Below are 16,382 nucleotides of genomic sequence, written 5' to 3'. Positions count from 1 at the left end.
GAGATTGGGTAGGTGATAGAGGCTACTCCAGAGGTGTCAGCAGAATGCACAAGGCTCAGAGTGCAGGGGGCCATGATTCTTCCCACTGTGCACTGCTGGGGTGACACCAGCCAAGCGCAGGAGCATCCAGGACCTCAGCCAGGCAGCCTCAGACAGATTTGGGGCTGGGGTTGGAGGGACAGGGTGGTGGCAGGCGTACCTCTGCCCACCCAGCACCCCAGCTGGCAGCCTGGCCTCTCTGAGGCTGAGAGCTATTGTGCTGCCACTGCCAGGCGCCCACACAGCTGCCCGTTGTCCCAGCGCCCCCAGCCTGGGGGCACGAGCCATGGTTCCAACCAGCAGCTGCAGGCCACCTGCCTCCCCTGCCCCACCCCAGGCTCCCCTTTGCACTGTCTCCTGCTGTGACCTGGCTCCCTACAAGTGGCTGACCCCAGGCTTTCCAGGAGAGAGATGGCAGTGCCCACTCCTGCCCTCACTGCTCTTCCCCATGCACCCGGGTCTGGGATCATGGAGAAGCCCCAAAATGTGGGCCCTGCACCGCACTCATACAGGCACCCTAGGAGAGCGGGCAGGGAGGTGGGAGCCACGTTAACTTCTGCAGAGGAGTGAATAGAACAAAAACCTGCCTTTGGTTAATTTTCCTTCCAATACAAGTCATTCATAGTCAAATAAAATACCATTACAATCTTGGGATTTTCCATGAAAATAATTTTCCTGCTACTTCACATCATTTTTCCGCTTTGTTGTGAGTCTGGTTCGGAAGCCTGGCCTGCTGTGGAGGGGCAGAGTGGGCTGTAGGGAACAGGCCTCCTCCCAAGTGTGCAGTGCGCTTGTTCAAACTGTGTTTTTTAAGTGGCCTTTTCTCTCATAAATGGGCCTCAGTCCGAACCCTGTGGCATTGTGGTTTGCAGGTCTGGGTCTCCTTTATGATATGTGGCACAAATGCCATATCTTTGTATTAGAAAGGTTTTTGTGCTGAAAGTGTGCCCGTTAGAGATGGTGTTTTGTTTGCATTTTGTATACTGTGCTGTTGTTCCCATACTTCTGGTCTTGTTAAAATTCAAAAGGGAGTATATTTTACAAAGCTAATTGGATCAAATTCTAATAAAATGTGGTTTCTCACCACCAAAGGAAAAGCTGTGAGGACCCTTAGGACAATGTGGCTTCTGGCAGCCTTTGGTCCCCAAGGGCCACACAAGTCCCTGTGGCCCCAGACTCAGGCCTCGCCGTTCTCTCTGCAGGGACAGTGGCACAGCGATGTCTTCAGTGGCCTGGGCAGCATGGCCCACTGCTCAGGGGTCAGATACCATGGACTGTGGATCAACGGCCACCCAGCGGGTAGGTGTCTTCAGCTTTCTTGTTGGCCTTGTGTGGTCTACTGTGGGAGGAGTCATGGCCCCGCCCCTGGGCAGTCATGTGTGAGGTCCCAGAGCATATTGGGGCAGGGCTGGGAGAGAGTGGAATCTAAAATCTCCCTACCTTTTAGGAAAAACATGTTCTAATTTGATTTCAAAAGAGCTTATAAACATGCAAAGGCCCTGAGACCCAGGTGGTGCTGCTGCAAGTGGGCCCTCCTGGCCATGGCCCTCCCAGCTAGGGACCCAATCACAGGCCCTCCTAGCCCTGTGGGCCTGAATATCTGGGTAGCCTGGTCATGGCTTTGCTCCCTGTGTCCAGCTCCCCTGAGCTCTACCCAATAGGGTCTCCCTTTGAGCCAGTGGGCTCGTTTTTATCCCTGAGACACAAGATCCCCCCAGAACAGTGTGGGGAACCCCTTGTGGGCCCCACTGTCCCTGCCCAAGTGCCCAGTGCTCTGTTGGGTCTGAGCTGCTGCTGCCTACTGGGCATGTAGCTGTGTCGCAGCATCTCCCAGCAGTGTGTCTGAAGGCCTCCAACACCCTTTGAGGGCATGGGTGTCAGGGTTCAGCAGCAGTGGGCCCCTGGGTACGGGCTGTGCATGCTCTGCCTTTAGTAGGCCCAGCCCCAGCTCTGCATCTAGCACCTCTAGGTGCTGACTTGGACACAGAAGCCAGGGGGACCCAGGGCCTAAATCCCCAGCGACAGGAGATAGCCGAGCATACCACTAGCAGGGCCCCTGCGGTTTATTCAATGTGATTGTTGCTATGAAATAAAGAGCCCTGAGTTCCCACAGCAGACCCTCACATCTCCTATTTAAGGACTGCCAGGCCACTTCTCCCCATGATGGTTGTGTGCTTGTGTCTGGAGCCCACACTGGGCTCCCCCCAGAAGCCCTCAGACTGGGTGGGAGGCAGATCCGAGGCTTACTCCGAGCCACCCCCGCTCCCCACTCTGCTCTCTCCCAGCACAGGCAACAAGGATGGTGATTTTGGGCCCGGACGTGATGGAAGTGGTTCAAGGATCTCCCTTCACATTGAGTGTCCAGCTGCAGCAGGACAGCGGGGAAGTAGCCAAGAGTGAGTGTCTGCAGGATGCTCACTGCACCAGGTCCACGAGCAGCAGGAGTATGGACGCTGCTATGCAGTGCTCCTGACCATGTGGCACTGCCCAGAGCCTGGCAGAGGACAGCAGGCGTGTGGGCCCTCTTTCCAGCCAGGGGCAGCCATGCGCACGGGGGTGTGAGAAGGTGCTCACATGTGTGCAAGCATGAGTGAGCATGTGTACATGTACAAGCATGAGCGAGCGTGTGAGCATGTGTGTGAGCATGCATGTGAGTGTGGATGTGTACAAGCATGAGCGAACGTGTGTGTGAGCATGCATGCAATCATGTGCGTGTATGCAAGCATGCATGTGAGCATGCATGTGTCTGGTGCTTCAGTGGTCCTTGCCCACAGATGCTCACCTGCTCATTCACTGACAGACATTGGGCTGTCAGGAATAACGCAGCCCTGGACATGTGGGTACGAGTTCCTGTGCAAACATATGTTTTCAGTTCTCTGGGGTGTGTACCTGCAAGGGTGCTACTGGACCATATGGCAGATTCATGTTTACAGAAACTGCCAAACTGTTTCCAAAACGGCCTCTCCACATTGCACTCCCACTAGCCTGTTCAGGGGTCCTGGTCTCCCAACATTTTTGTCAGCAGTTGGTATTTGCTATCCTTGGGAAGTGACCATCTTCTGGGTGTGAGGTGGGGTCTCCTCATGCTGCTGTTTGCATTTCCCAAATGACTAATGTTGCTCAGCAGCTTTTCCTGTGCTTATCAGTTATTTGTAGGCCTTTTCTAGAGAAATAGCTATTCAAATGTTTACCCATTTTTTACAAATAGTTTAATTTTTGAGTGATGGCTCTTTATGTATTCTGGATATAAGTCCTTATCAGATGTATCTTTGCAAATGTTTTATTTCTTTTTTTTTTTTTTTTTTTTTTGAGACGGAGCCTCAAGCTATCCCCTTGGGTAGAGTGCCATGGCATCACGCTCACAGCAACCTCCAACTCCTGGGCTCAAGCGAGTCTCTTGCCTCAGCCTCCCAAGTAGCTGGGACTACAGGCGCCCACCACAACGCTCGGCCATTTTTTGGTTGCAGCCATCATTGTTGTTTGGCAGGCCCGGGCTGGGGATTCGAACTCGCCACCTTAGGTGTATGTGGCTGGCGCCTTAGCCGCTTGAGCCACAGGCGCCGAGCCCAAATGTTTTATTTCAACCTATGGCTTATCTTTTCATTTTCTTAATACTGTCTTTTGAATAGCAAAAGTTTCTTGAGTTGAGGGGGTTTGTTGTTCTTATTGTTGTTTTGAGGCAGACTCTCACTCTGTCACCCAGGCTGGAGTGCAGTGGTGTGATCACAACGCACTGCAGCCCAAAGTGCTGGGCTCCAGTGACCTGCCCACCTCTGCCTCCTGAGGAACTGGGACTGCAGGTGCATGCCACCACACATGGCTAATTTTTTTTTTTTTTTTAGGAACAGGGTCTGGCTATGTTGCCCAGGCTGGGCTCAAGTGGTCCTCTCACCTCAGTCTCCCAGAATGCTGGGATTACAGGCATGAGCCACTGAATCCAGCCCAGAATATTCTGTAAATGTCAATCAGGTCACTTGCCAACACCCTTCTTTAAGCTTACTATATCCGTGCTGATTTTCTGTCTGCTTGTTCTATCAACTATTGGGAATCAATCTCTGACTATAATTACGTATTAGTCTATTTCTACTTTCTTTTCTATCAGTTTTTGCTTTGTGTCCTTTGAAGCTGTTACTAGGGCTACCGCATTTAGGGTGGTTCTGTCACTGGGACGTGATATGCCTGCTGGATCCTGCTGAGTCCCTGCTCTCACATCCACCTTCAGTGCTGTCACAAGGCCACTGTGGCTTCCTCCTGAATAGTACTGCATGGTGCAGCTCATCTATCCTGTTACTTAGACCCATCTGTATCTTTCTATTTAAAGTGTGCTTTTTGCAGGCAGCTTATAATGGGGTCTTGCTTTTTTATGTATCCAAATACCATTCACATTTAATATGATTATTGACATGGTTAGTTCAAACTTACCATTTTGCTATTTTTTATTTGCCCCAGCTGTTTTTCCCCCTTTATATTCTATTTCTACCTTGTTTTACTTGGTATTTTTTATGATTTCATTTTACCTTCTCTGTTGACTTATTAATTATAACTTTGTTTTAATATTTGAGGGGTTGCTTTAGGATTTATAATATGGGCTCGGCGCCTGTGGCTCAAGAGGCTAAGGCGCCAGCCACATACACCTAAGGTGGCGGGTTCGAATCCAGCCCGGGCCCACCAAACAACAATAATGGCTGCAACCAAAAAATAGCCGGGCGTTGTGGCAGGCGCCTGTGGTCCCAGCTACTTGGGAGGCTGAGGCAGGAGACTCGCTTGAGCCCAGGAGTTGGAGGTTGCTGTGAGCAGTGAAGCCAGAGCACTCTACCCAGGGGCTCAGCTTGAGGCTCTGTCAAAAAAAAAAAAAAAAAGGATTTATAATATTCACCTCTAACTTTTCACAGTTACTTTCAAGTGATTCCACACTACTTCATGTGTGAGCACTTTACAGTATTTTTTTCTTTTTCTGAGGCAGAGTCTCAAACTGTTGCCCTGAGCAGAGTGCCATAGCATCATAGCTAACAGCAACCTCTAACTCTTGGACTCAAGTGATCCTCTTGCCTCAGTTTTTCTATTTTAGTAGAGACAGGGGTATCACTTTTATTCAGGTTCATCTCAAACTCGTGAGCTCAAGCAATCCACCTGCCTTGGCAAGGATCACAGGCTGAGCCACCACGCCCAGCCTACAGTATTATTCTTTTATCTCCACTCTTAATTTTTATGCACTTAAAGATGCAATCTCTACCCCAGACTTTATGTACTCCAGTTGTTTCATACATTTAATTCATTTTATATTTACATATGTCATAAACTTTATAATACATTGTTATTATTTTACTTACATGAACACATCTTTAACGTGTAGTTAATAAGCAAAAAAAAATCTGTTAGTGTTTCCGGTTCTTCTCATTCTTTCTTCCAGACCCAGATTTTCACCTGTCTCATTTCCTTTCTGCCTTGAAGGGCTTAATCATTAACATTTCTTGTAGTGCAGGTTTGCTGGTGAGGAACTCTTTCAGCTTTTGTATGCCTGGAGACGTTCTGAATTTACTTTCATTTGTGATAGGTATTTTCCCCAGATATAAAGCGCCATTTTCTCCCATAGTCCTTTGAAGATGTTGCTCCATTGTCTTCCTGGTCACAGTGTCTCCAACAAGAAGTCTGCCGTCATCCCTATCTTTGGTTCTCTGAAGAAACACGCCCTTTTCCTCCAGCTGCTTCTAAGATTTGTTGTCACTGGTTTAAGCACTGTGATTATGGTGTGACATGGTATTGTTTTCTTTGTGTTTCTTATGCTTGGATTTCATTGAGCTTTTTGCATTCTGTAAGTTTTCATCAAATTTGGAAAATTGTCAGCCATTTCTTCCAATAATTTTTCTGTGACAGCCTCTTCTGTGTATTACCCATATATTAGGCTGCTTGAAATTGTCTGCTCTTCACAGGTTTCCTCCCTCACTCTCTTCTTTTCCTTCTTTCTTCCCTCTCTTCCTTCTTTTGTTTGTTTTCCTTCTTTTTCTTTTTTATTCTTTTTTCTCTCAATGTTTTATTTTGGACAGTTTCTACAGCTGCATAGTTGGCCCTTGAACAACAGAGATTTGAGCTGTGTGGGTCCTCTTCTGGACCCACATCATCTCTACCATCCCCGAGACAAGAAGATCAACCCCGCACCTCCCTCCCTCCCCTCAGCCTGTTCAGTGTGAAGATGACAAGACTGAGGCCCTTTACCATGACCCACTTCCACTTAGTGAATTATAAATGTATTTCCTCTTCTTATGATTCTCTTTTCTCAGGATTATTTCATTATAAGAATATATATAACATATAAGGCTAGGCGCAGCTCATGCCTATAATCCCAGCACTTGGGAGGCCAAGGCAGGTGGATTGCCTGAAATCAGTGTGAGCAAGAGCAAGACCCCATCTCTAAAAAATAGCCAGGTGTTGTGGTGAGCACCTGTAGTCCCAGCTATTTGGGAAGCTATGGCAAGAGGATCACTTAAACCCAAGAATTTAAGGTTGCTGTGAGCTAAGATGCCACGGCACTCTACCAAGGGGAACAGAGTAAGACTCTGTCTCAAAAAAAAAGAATGCATATAACATACAAAATATATGTTAACCAACTATTTATGTTGTCAATAATGCTTCCAGTCAACAATAAGTTATTAGTAATTAAGTTTTGGGGAAGTAAAAAATTATACACAAATTTTTATGCAGAGGGTCGATCCTAACCTCACATTGTCCAAGGGTCAACTGTATTTTCAAGTTTATAGATCTTTTCTTCTGCAATGTGTAGCCTGTTGTGGGTCACATCCAGGGTATTTTTCATCTCTAGAAGTTCAACCTTGTTATTTTTTACATCTTCTGTGTCACTATTTAACTTCTGAACACATGGGATACAGTTATAATAATAGCAACAACTTTTGAAATGTCCTTTTCTGCTAATTCTAACATCTGTGTCAGTTCTGGATTGGTTTCAATCAATTGATTTTTCTCTTCATTATGGACCATACTTTCCTGCATTCTTTTCATGCCTGGTAATCTTTGATTGGATGCCAGACATTGTAAATTTTACCTTGTTGGGTGTTGGATTTTTTGTGTGTTCCTATAAATATTCTTGAGCTTTGTTCTGGGGCACAGTTAAGTTACTTGGAGACAGTTAAATCCTTTTGGGTTTTGCTTTTGTTATTTGCTAGACAGGTCTGGAGGAGAACTCTAAGACTAATTATCCCCCATTACTGAAGAAAAAAAAAAAACCTCTGAGAAGTCTGTGCAAGTTCCTGTGACTTCTGAGTCTCTCCAGCCTGGCTGATGAGGACAGGCACCACCCCCAGTCCTGTGTGAGCTATAGACCAGGGCCCCTCTAATTTCAGGTAGTTCTTTCCAGCCTCGTGGAGTCTCCTTGCATGCGTGTGCTGATCTGTGCTCTGCAGGGATTTGGGGGGCCTCCTGCAGACCCCCAGGGTCCATTCTCTGGCCAACACTCTTTTCTTGGTTGCTCTGTCCTCTGCACTCTGGAACTTTGGCCTTGTGCCTTGTTACCCCCCAGGTTATTAGCTGTTTCTTCTCAGCTGAGAGAGCTTGTTGGCTCTGGCTCAGTTGCCCCTCTCGGCACCTAATCCTGCACCTTCTCTCCAGGCTGTGGCCTGGGCAGTTGTAGAGTCTCCCCAGGTATTTTCAATCTCCCCAGGACCACTGTCCTCAGTTGCCTGATGTCTAGGATCTTGAAAACCATGTTTATTATAGTATATTTTCTCTTTGGACTGTTTTAAAGAAGAAGAAAAACCAGTCCCAGACCAATCCCAGTTACTCCATCTTGATACAGAAGGCAATCAAGCCACATTGGTGGGGTTTTTTGTTTGTTTGTTTGTTTGTTTGTTTTTGTTTTTTGTTTTTTGCAGTTTTGGGCCAGGGCTGGGTTTGAACCCGCCAGCTCTGTCATATGGGGCCAGTGCCTTACTCCTTTGAGCCACAGGCATCGATCGCCCTGGTTTGTTTGTTTCTTTGGTTTTTTTTTTTTTTGAGACAGAGTCTTACTTTATTGTCCTCGGTAGAGTGCTGTGGCATCACCCAGCTCACAGCAACCTCCAACTCCTGGGCTCAGGGGATTCTCTTGTCTCAGCCTCCCAAGCAGCTGGGACTATAGGTGCCTGCCACAATGCCCAGCTATTTCTTTGTTGCAATTTGGCCGGGATCGGGTTCAAACCCGCCACCCTCGGTATATGGGGCTGGCACTCTACCCACTGAGCCACAGGCGCCGCCCCAGCACATTGGTTTTTTAATACAATTCTTGATATATTTTCTTCCCCAGTCAATGGAGCTTCTGGTATTTGCCCCATGGTGTCCCCTTTTCCAGGTCTTAGTGACACAAGAAGCCAGATGATGAAGCTTTACTGACACTGGTCAGTGGTTCTTGTTGGCCTATCTTTCCCCTTTGGGCCTGGAGCTGCACAGAGCCCACAGGGCCAGACCCTAGATGCCACACAGTGGCAGGGACAGAAGACTGATGCTCACCAGCAGCCATCAGGATCCTCTCCCCTGCTGCCTCACAGGGAGCCCACCTGGGGTCTGCTGCTTTGTCTCAGTGTCCTAAGTTTTTAGAAACCTAGTTACTTCCTGACTCTTTTGTGAGCCTGGAAGCCTGTCCCAACAGGCAGCATATACTCTGGGAGCTCAGGACCAGCCTCCAGCCTCTTCCCCTTGTTGGGAACGGCTACTCCGCCTCCTCCCCAGATGCCCAAGCTGCTCTGCCACACCCCCAGCACTCCTCTCCATCAGATCCTCTGGGTGTGGTAGGTGCCCAGCTCTCACCTCCACCTGCCCAGCCGGGTCCTGGAGATCTGTGCTCAGTGATTCAAGGGCATGGTGATGTCCATGCCTTGGGCACTATCCTCTGAGAGCTGCCTGTAGCCTGAGATTTCCTGGTGCCAGGAGCAACAGGCTGTAACACTTGCCCCAGAGCAGCTGCACCGGAGATGATTGTACCCCTCACCAGGCACTTTGTGGACAACAGTGGCGTGCCAGGCCCTGTACTGGGTACCTCAGTAGGGGGACCCACCCCTGGGATCAGGGTGGGGATGGGCACAATGGAGAGTATTGATGTCCACCCAGGCGAGGTGGACCTCAGCAGGGCCTAGCCTCAGGACACATTCTCGCTTGGCATCCCCTGTAGGCTGGGGTATGCAGCTTGGTGACCCCATGAGGCTGGGTAGCCAGAGAAGGCCCTCTCAGCAAGTGTGGGCAGTAGGCCAGCTCAGCAATAGGGTCACAGTGTCCTGAGGCCAGAACAAGAGACCTGGGGTCCAGGACTCAAGTGAGGGCAGAGATACAGGGTGAGCATAGCTGGCAGCAGGGATCTCAGGGCTGGGAGGAAGCTTTTGTGGGCACAGAAGGGCAGAGAGCCTGGAGAAGGGCAAGCAGGTCTTTTCCAGTGACCAGTTGCAGTTAACTGTGGCCAGCTGCCACTGTTCTAAGCGCTGCCTCACAAAAGCCCACCCCAGGTTCATCCCTGGCAGAGTCCAGGGAGACCCAAGCCAGGTCTGCCGACCCTGGGCACAGTCTGAGGGTTTGCCCCACTTCTCTCTGGAAGGTGAAACTGGCCGGGTCCTGCAGATCTCAGCGGGCGTCAGACACGTGCAGCTGCCAGCCTACTCCGAGGTCAGCTTTTTCAAAGTGGATAACGACAACCAAGAGACGTGCATTCAGACCCCATTGTGAGTGAGGGTGACACTGGACATGGTGTGCTGCCCAGTGGAGGGAAGGACAGAGGGAACGACGGAGGGTCCAGGGGGAAGCAGAGGGGAGAGGAGTGGTGAGGCAGCAACGGACCAACTTCTCCCCTTCCTTCTTTCCTTCCCATCCCCCCTTCCTCCCTTCCTCCTTTTTTCCTTCCATCTTTCTCTCCTTCTATCCTTTCTTCCCAAAGAAACTTTTTCCTTGTCATCTTTACAACTCATGTCACAGACTTCAGGACTGAGCTGAGCTGAGGGCTGTGACTACCCTCCAAGCACATCAGCCTCCTCTCCCCAGCAGTCTCTTCTGTAAACACACTGTGCTAACCCACCTGAGCCTAGCGTGGAGGGGCCTGATCAAGGCCGGGGTGGACTCCCCATCTTACACCTCACACTCAGGTGCAGCATCTGTGGGGAAGGACCACAGCTCCCAGCATGGGCTCAGTGTTGTGTGTGAGGAAGTTGGGGCTCCCTGAGTGTACATGCAAGCTAGTTGTGGGTCTGTTTGGGTCACATTGATTCCTGTGACCCCCACCCCCTCAAATCAGGGGTAAATCCTAGCCATGAGCCCTCTGAGGTTTGCCCCACGAGGAGGGCTCCGCCAGATTTCAGCATCTACTGCGTCTGCTGCAGCCCCTCTTGGCATTTGAGACGGTGAGCCCCTGGCCAGGTCCCCCACATGTTCTGCCACACCTGACCAGAGCCCCTCACCCTGAAGCCAAGGCCCCATAGCACCTCCAAGGGTGGCACCAAGACTCTGGCCCCGAGTGCTCCTGGGGGCAAAGTTGGCCTCCCTGGAACTCACTCTGGGCAAACAAGAGGCCTTCCCACCCCTCAGGACCTGAGAAACCATTGTTCCTACCATTTGTGGTCAGAATTTAGAAATGACTTTAGCAGCCATGTGTAAGTATGACACTGTGGCTCAGCCATGTTCTTCAGGGGGTGAAAAAGCCTCTTGGCCATTTCTAGGCCTGCCTGGCATTTCAGGTGGACTTGGACTGATTTGGCTAGTGATGTGGCTGGAGTTGACATAAATAATAAGGCAACAGCTGTCCCTTCCCACCGGGAGAGCTGCTGTCTCAAGGGGGAGGCCCTCCTGCTTAAGAGTGGCTGAGGGCCCCAGAGCTGAGCCCAGGCTGAGTCCTGGGGACAGATTGTGGGCCCCGTGTCAGGTGAGCAGAGCTAACCACCCTCTTCCCTTCACAGTGGCTTCGAGTGTGTGCCTTATCCCCTGTCCAGCCTCCCGTCCAGGGCACTGGATCCCCAAACCGCTGTGGAAGATGCGGGGGCCAACCTGCCCTTCCCCAAAGGAGACCTGAAGCCAGTGGTGGACTCAGGCACCTCCCACGGCCAGAGCGACACACCTGGTAGCCACCCTGGTGAGTGCAAGGAGTGGACCGGCTGGGGGTGGGCATAGCGGTCAGGGTGTGGAGGGATGATGCCCAGAGCCAGGCCCTCCTCGTGGGGCAAGCAGGACCCCTCCAGGGGCCAGTGACCACAGAGCACGTTAAAAGGCAGGGAGCTGGCCATCCTGGCTGGCCCGGCATCCTGGCAGGTGGCTGGGTGGCTGTGCCCCTACTGCACAAACCCGACATGTAGTCCGGGGCAGGGCAGGGTCAGGTCACTTCGTCTGCCCCAAGCCTGCAAGGGCTATAGCACCCAGACAACCCCCTCAGGGTTGAGTTCTGGGTCTATCATGCCAGTGCTTGAGCCCAGAGGGCATAGGCCTATAGTCAGCTTGCACATGACCCCTGAACCCTCCTGTGGCCTTGGATCCCCACGATGGCCCCACCTGAGGCTCTGTGGCCCTGACTGCCCACACGTGTGGTCTGGCTCTGGCTGGTTCTGCTCCTGTGCCTGTCAGTCCCAGTGCTGGGGCAGAGTCCCCCCTAGGCAGATCGAGGTGACCCTGCACTTCAGCAGGTGTTCTACCTAGATTGGCCACAGACCGTTCCAGAACTATTCACAGGAGCAGGTACTGAACCTGGGAGTTGAATCAAAGTTTAGTCACTACAGTGTGGGTTTGTGGACACCACATCCTCCCATGTGACCTGCACACTGCAGATATGCAGTTTGCACCCCAATTTGGGGATGAGGGCATACAGGCATCATGTGCATGTAGGCGTTTCAACCAAGCAGCACTCTGGGCGTGCTCAACTGGGTTCTAGACTATCGAGGACAGGATGGCTTGATAAACAGGGCTCAAGTGTGGGGGGTCTGTCTGGCAAATTCATGAGCCCTCTGGTTTTGAGGAACTTCAAAAAGGGTCCAGCTAGCAGCTGAGGTCCCCTGGCCCCACACAGGGACCTGAACCCTGGGCCACAGAGCAAAACAGGGCAGATCTCAGGTACAGGGCAGCATCCAGAAGGAGGTGCAGGCACAGAGGTGGAAGCCAGGAGCAGCGGTGCCTCCCCAGGATGGCGTCCCAGTCATCACTAACACACCCGCGCCAGCCTGCCTCATGCTGCTCTCTCACCTGCTGCATACCAGCCATCCTCCCCAGGACCTGCAGAGATGGCCACCACCTGGGTGCCATCCAGTCAGGCCACCATGTCCCCATGTGCTGCCCATCACATGCTACCCAGGGGCCCACACAAGTCTCCAAAGCCCAAACAAGCCCTTGCTACCTCCCACCTGCCAAGGCCCTTCAGTCAGGACCAGGAACATGGAGCATGCACTGGGCAGACTGGACCCTCCTGCCCACTCCCCTTACCCCAGGTGGTTCCCCATCCTGCACCTCTGGCCAGACTCAAGTCCTCCTCACACAGCGGGCTGGGGCCCAGGGTAATGTCGGCAGGTGGCGCCTGAGCTCTCTGTGGCGCGTGTGGCCCTGTACCCCTCCCTGACCTTCTGGCCATTGCCCACAATGGCCCCCATCTGTGTCAGTGCTCCTGCCAGTCCTCCCTGAGGTTCCATTGTTGGTGGCTGAGGTGGAAGGAAGTGGCATGAGGTGGCCTTGCAGGCCCTCAGAGGGAAGACATCTCCAACCAGAGTGTCCCCTTTGGGTGCCTATCCCCATCCCCTTCTCACCTGCCCTACCCTGGAAGCTTCCCCCCCCACACCGCCCCAGTGGCTAGGGGGCCCCAGAGCCCCTAGAGCTGCCCCAGCAGAGGTCCCACAGAAGGTGGCAAAAGACCAAAGGCTGGACCTCTGCCCCTGAGCCCGGAGGCCACCCCACAGTACAGGGGTGGGAGGCCAGTCCTCCCTTGACAGTGTTGCAGGCCCAAGGCCACAGGACTTGAGCACCTCTGGGGGCAACATGGTCCAGCCCTAGGGCTGTGGGACCAGTGGGAGACGGGGCCTGGCACACGCAGCGTCTGCTTCCATCTCAATTTATGGGAGCAGTTTTATGCCACATCGGCGGAATACCTCTCATATTTCTGCATAAAAATACTCAGTGGGCGCCATTCCCCCTGCTAGGAAAGGTTTTCAGAGCCAAGTAACAAGGTCTCTATTAGAACCAGGCCTTGGAATGCAGGGTCCGCTCAACACCCTCTTGCCCTCCTCGCAGCGCCAACCCTGTGGTACCAGTCAGCCCTGAGTGCCGGTCTTGCCAAATGGGCCTGGGGTGGGAACTCTGCTGGGGTTGCCGCCCCCGGGAGCTGGATCTGGTTCCTAGCTTGGCTGTGACACAAGTGCCGAGGCACAAACACTGTTATCTTTGCAGAAACCTGGAGGAGCATGTTCTTGTCCAAAGAATGGCCAGGGCAGAGTGTGGCACCAGCCTAGCGCCCCTCCCCAGAGGCATCTGGGACTACCTGAGCAGCTGCCTGCTGCTTCTCCCTTGCCCCCATTTTCAAGCTTAACATCTCTCTGCCTCAGTTTCCTCCTCCATAAAATGAGGATAACAGCAGTGTCCTCCCCACGACCACTGCCTGAGTCCTGTTTGCCGGCGGCCACCCTGTCATGGTGTCTGCCCTGTGGAGTCCAAACTGAGAAGAGAGAGGAGGCCGGGGGCCAGGGAGGCTTGCTCACTGCTACTTTTGCTTTCTTAAAGCCCAGAATCTCCCTCATAGGAGGTTGGTTGGGCAGAACTCAGCCGGGACACGAGGCCCTTGCCCTGGCAGGAACCTCTGGACAGGTGTTTCTGGGCACTCAGGTCCCTGTTAGGTGCTGGTGGCAGTAACCTGGACTACTGAGTCATCAGTGGAACCCCAAAGTGCATCCTCCCAGGACCAAGCACTAGAAACACTTCTCAATTTGAGTGACTTTCCCAGGTCCCTGCCAGCTGCATGGGAAATTCAGATCCCAGGCAGGAGAGTCCACGGGCCAAGCATAGTGGAGGGTCCAGGCCTCGAGGGCTTCACTTGTTTGGCAAACTGTGATGGACATGAATGGAATGTAGACCCCCCACTCCCCCCTCTTTCTATCCTTTCCTCTCTCTCCCTCTCTCTATTCCTTTCTCTGTCCCTCTCTCCCCCTCTATCTCTCTCTCTCTCTCTGCCCTCTCTCTCTGTGTCCCCCTCTCTCTCTCTGTCCTCTCTCTGTCCCTCTCTCTCTCTTCCTCTCTCTCTCCCTTTTTCTTTCTCTGTTCCTCCCTCTCTAACCCTCTTTCTCCCTCCCTCCCTCTCTCTCTCCCTCTCTCTCCCTTTCTCTGTTTCCCTCTCTCTCTCTCCCTCTCTCTCTGTATTTCTCTCTTTCCCTTTCCCTCTATCCCTCTCTCTTTAGTCCTTCTTCTCACTTCACATGACCCACATAAGACCACTCACCTGCTGACCACCTTGAAACCATGATCCGATTGAACCGTCAGTTCCTTCTATCTGCATGACTTTCAGAATGAACTTTCTTCCCAGCTCCCTCCTCCAGTTGACAGCCTGTCCTCCTCATGCAAAGGACATCAGGCCTTCCCCAGCTCTAGGGCAGCCAGGTCCCCCTTGACCCCTGGAGGCTCCCTCTGGCCCGGGGTCCCCCTTCTCCAGCTGCCAAGTAATGAGGTTACTACAGAAGTTCATTCTGCCTGCTTAGGACAGCGTCTGCCTATAAGGAAGAGGAAACACCAAAATAATAACGACTTCAACAAGAGGGCAGTTGCTTCTACCGACTTCAACAAGAGGGCAGTTGCTTCCACCCATGTCCAGAGGCCTGGAGGTGTCAGCCCAGGGCCCAGCTCTAGCCACCCTTGCCCACCGGACATCACTTCTCCCTTGGTCAGCAGGCTTGCAGGGGCTGGAAGGGCAGCCCACCTGAGCAGGTCTCTGCCCAGCCACTTGGAGCCCTCAAACAAGATCTCACAAACAGCCAGAGGGGACCTCACCCCCATCCTTTATCCATCCTCCTGAAGCCATCCCCACACATGCGGAGAAAGTCAGGAATCAATTCCTTATAAGAATGAGTTCTGTATTCTCAGAAAACCAAACAAAGGAAAACCCTCACATATGGCCCTCCCTCTGGCCAGACCTTTGCCAAGGCCCTGGAGCCCTATCTCCCACCTGTGATGTTGCCTGTATGGAGCCCAGGGGCTGTGGGCTGCTGTGCCCATCCCGGGCTCTAGCTGCTGCCTCTGTCCTTCCCTGGGGAGGGCCCATTGCCAGCCAGATACAGGGTACTCAGGGAAAACAGCTCTGTGGGCATGGAGACATTGCTGCTGGGACTAGCCACATGGTGCAGCCCACAATCCACTCATTCCGCAGCCGCCAGCCAAGGTTTCCTGCCCAGGAGGCAGCTGGAGTGCAGGTTACAGAGCTTTAGGTCAAAAGATACTCAACATAAGACCTAAAACATCAATACTCGGGCCAGAAAACCTCCGAGGGAATTGTACCCATGAAAGCTCTTCCCCATGATGCCTCAAATAGGGAAAATGCAAGAAAAGTGCAGCCAGGGCCGAGACCTAAGTCTGGGTGTCCCTCTCACCTGGCCACAGGCACCATGGACACCTGCCCCTGACTGAACACTTGGCAGCATGACTAGAGAAAGAGAGTTCCCACTGGGACCCTCCCGTCACCAGGAGCAACCTCCCTGGCACACCTTCTCTGGCTGACCCAAATGTGGCCAGAGGGCTTTGTCCTGGACAGGCCATGTGCTCAGATGAGGCATGGCTGACTTCTAACAGACAACATGATGTGGCTCGGCACCCGTAACTCAGTGGATAGGGCCACGTACACCGAGGCTGGTGGGTTTAAGCCCGGCTGGGACCTGCTAAACAACAATGATAACTACAACCAAAAAATATCCGGGTGTTGTGGTGGGCACCTGTAGTCCCAGCTACTTGGGAGGCTAAGGCAAGAGATTGCTTAAGCTTAAGAATTTCAGGGTGCTGTGAGCTGTGACACTACAGCACTCTACCGAGGATGACATAGTAAGACTCTGTCTCAAAAAACAAAAACAACAAAACTCTTAGAAATGATCAAGGAATACAGTGGTGTATCAGGATACAAAATCAACACTCATAAATCTGTAGCCTTTATATATACCAACAACAGCCAAGCTGAAAAAACAGTCAAGGACTCCATCCCGTTTAAAGTAGTACCAAAGAAGATGAAATATTTGGGAGTATACTTAACAAAGGATGTGATAGATCTATATAAAGAGAACTATGAAACTCTAAGAAAAGAAACAGCTGAAAATGTTCACAAATGGAAAAATATACCATGCTCATGGCTGGGAAGAATCAACATTGTTAAAATGTCCATA

The 16,382-nt window shown here is 51.9% G+C and overlaps 1 protein-coding gene across 1 annotated transcript in view; it reads left to right on the top strand.

Annotated features, from left to right (window-relative positions):
• Nucleotides 1–16,382, top strand: part of MORN1 (MORN repeat containing 1) — a 47,147-nt gene that overhangs the window by 14,773 nt on the left and 15,992 nt on the right. The window contains exons 7-10 of the mRNA XM_023515169.1: nt 1,242–1,338; nt 2,325–2,435; nt 9,611–9,734; nt 10,959–11,131. Of these exons, the coding sequence (XP_023370937.1) occupies nt 1,242–1,338; nt 2,325–2,435; nt 9,611–9,734; nt 10,959–11,131 (505 nt within the window). The remainder of the gene's footprint in view (nt 1–1,241; nt 1,339–2,324; nt 2,436–9,610; nt 9,735–10,958; nt 11,132–16,382) is intronic.

The sequence above is a fragment of the Otolemur garnettii genome, unplaced genomic scaffold (genome assembly GCF_000181295.1).
Source record: "Otolemur garnettii isolate 467f Iridium unplaced genomic scaffold, OtoGar3 scaffold00067, whole genome shotgun sequence".
NCBI classification, from domain to species: Eukaryota; Metazoa; Chordata; class Mammalia; order Primates; family Galagidae; genus Otolemur; species Otolemur garnettii.
The sequence above is the reverse complement of the archived record's forward strand: the minus strand, read 5'-3'. Positions and strand labels throughout refer to the sequence as shown.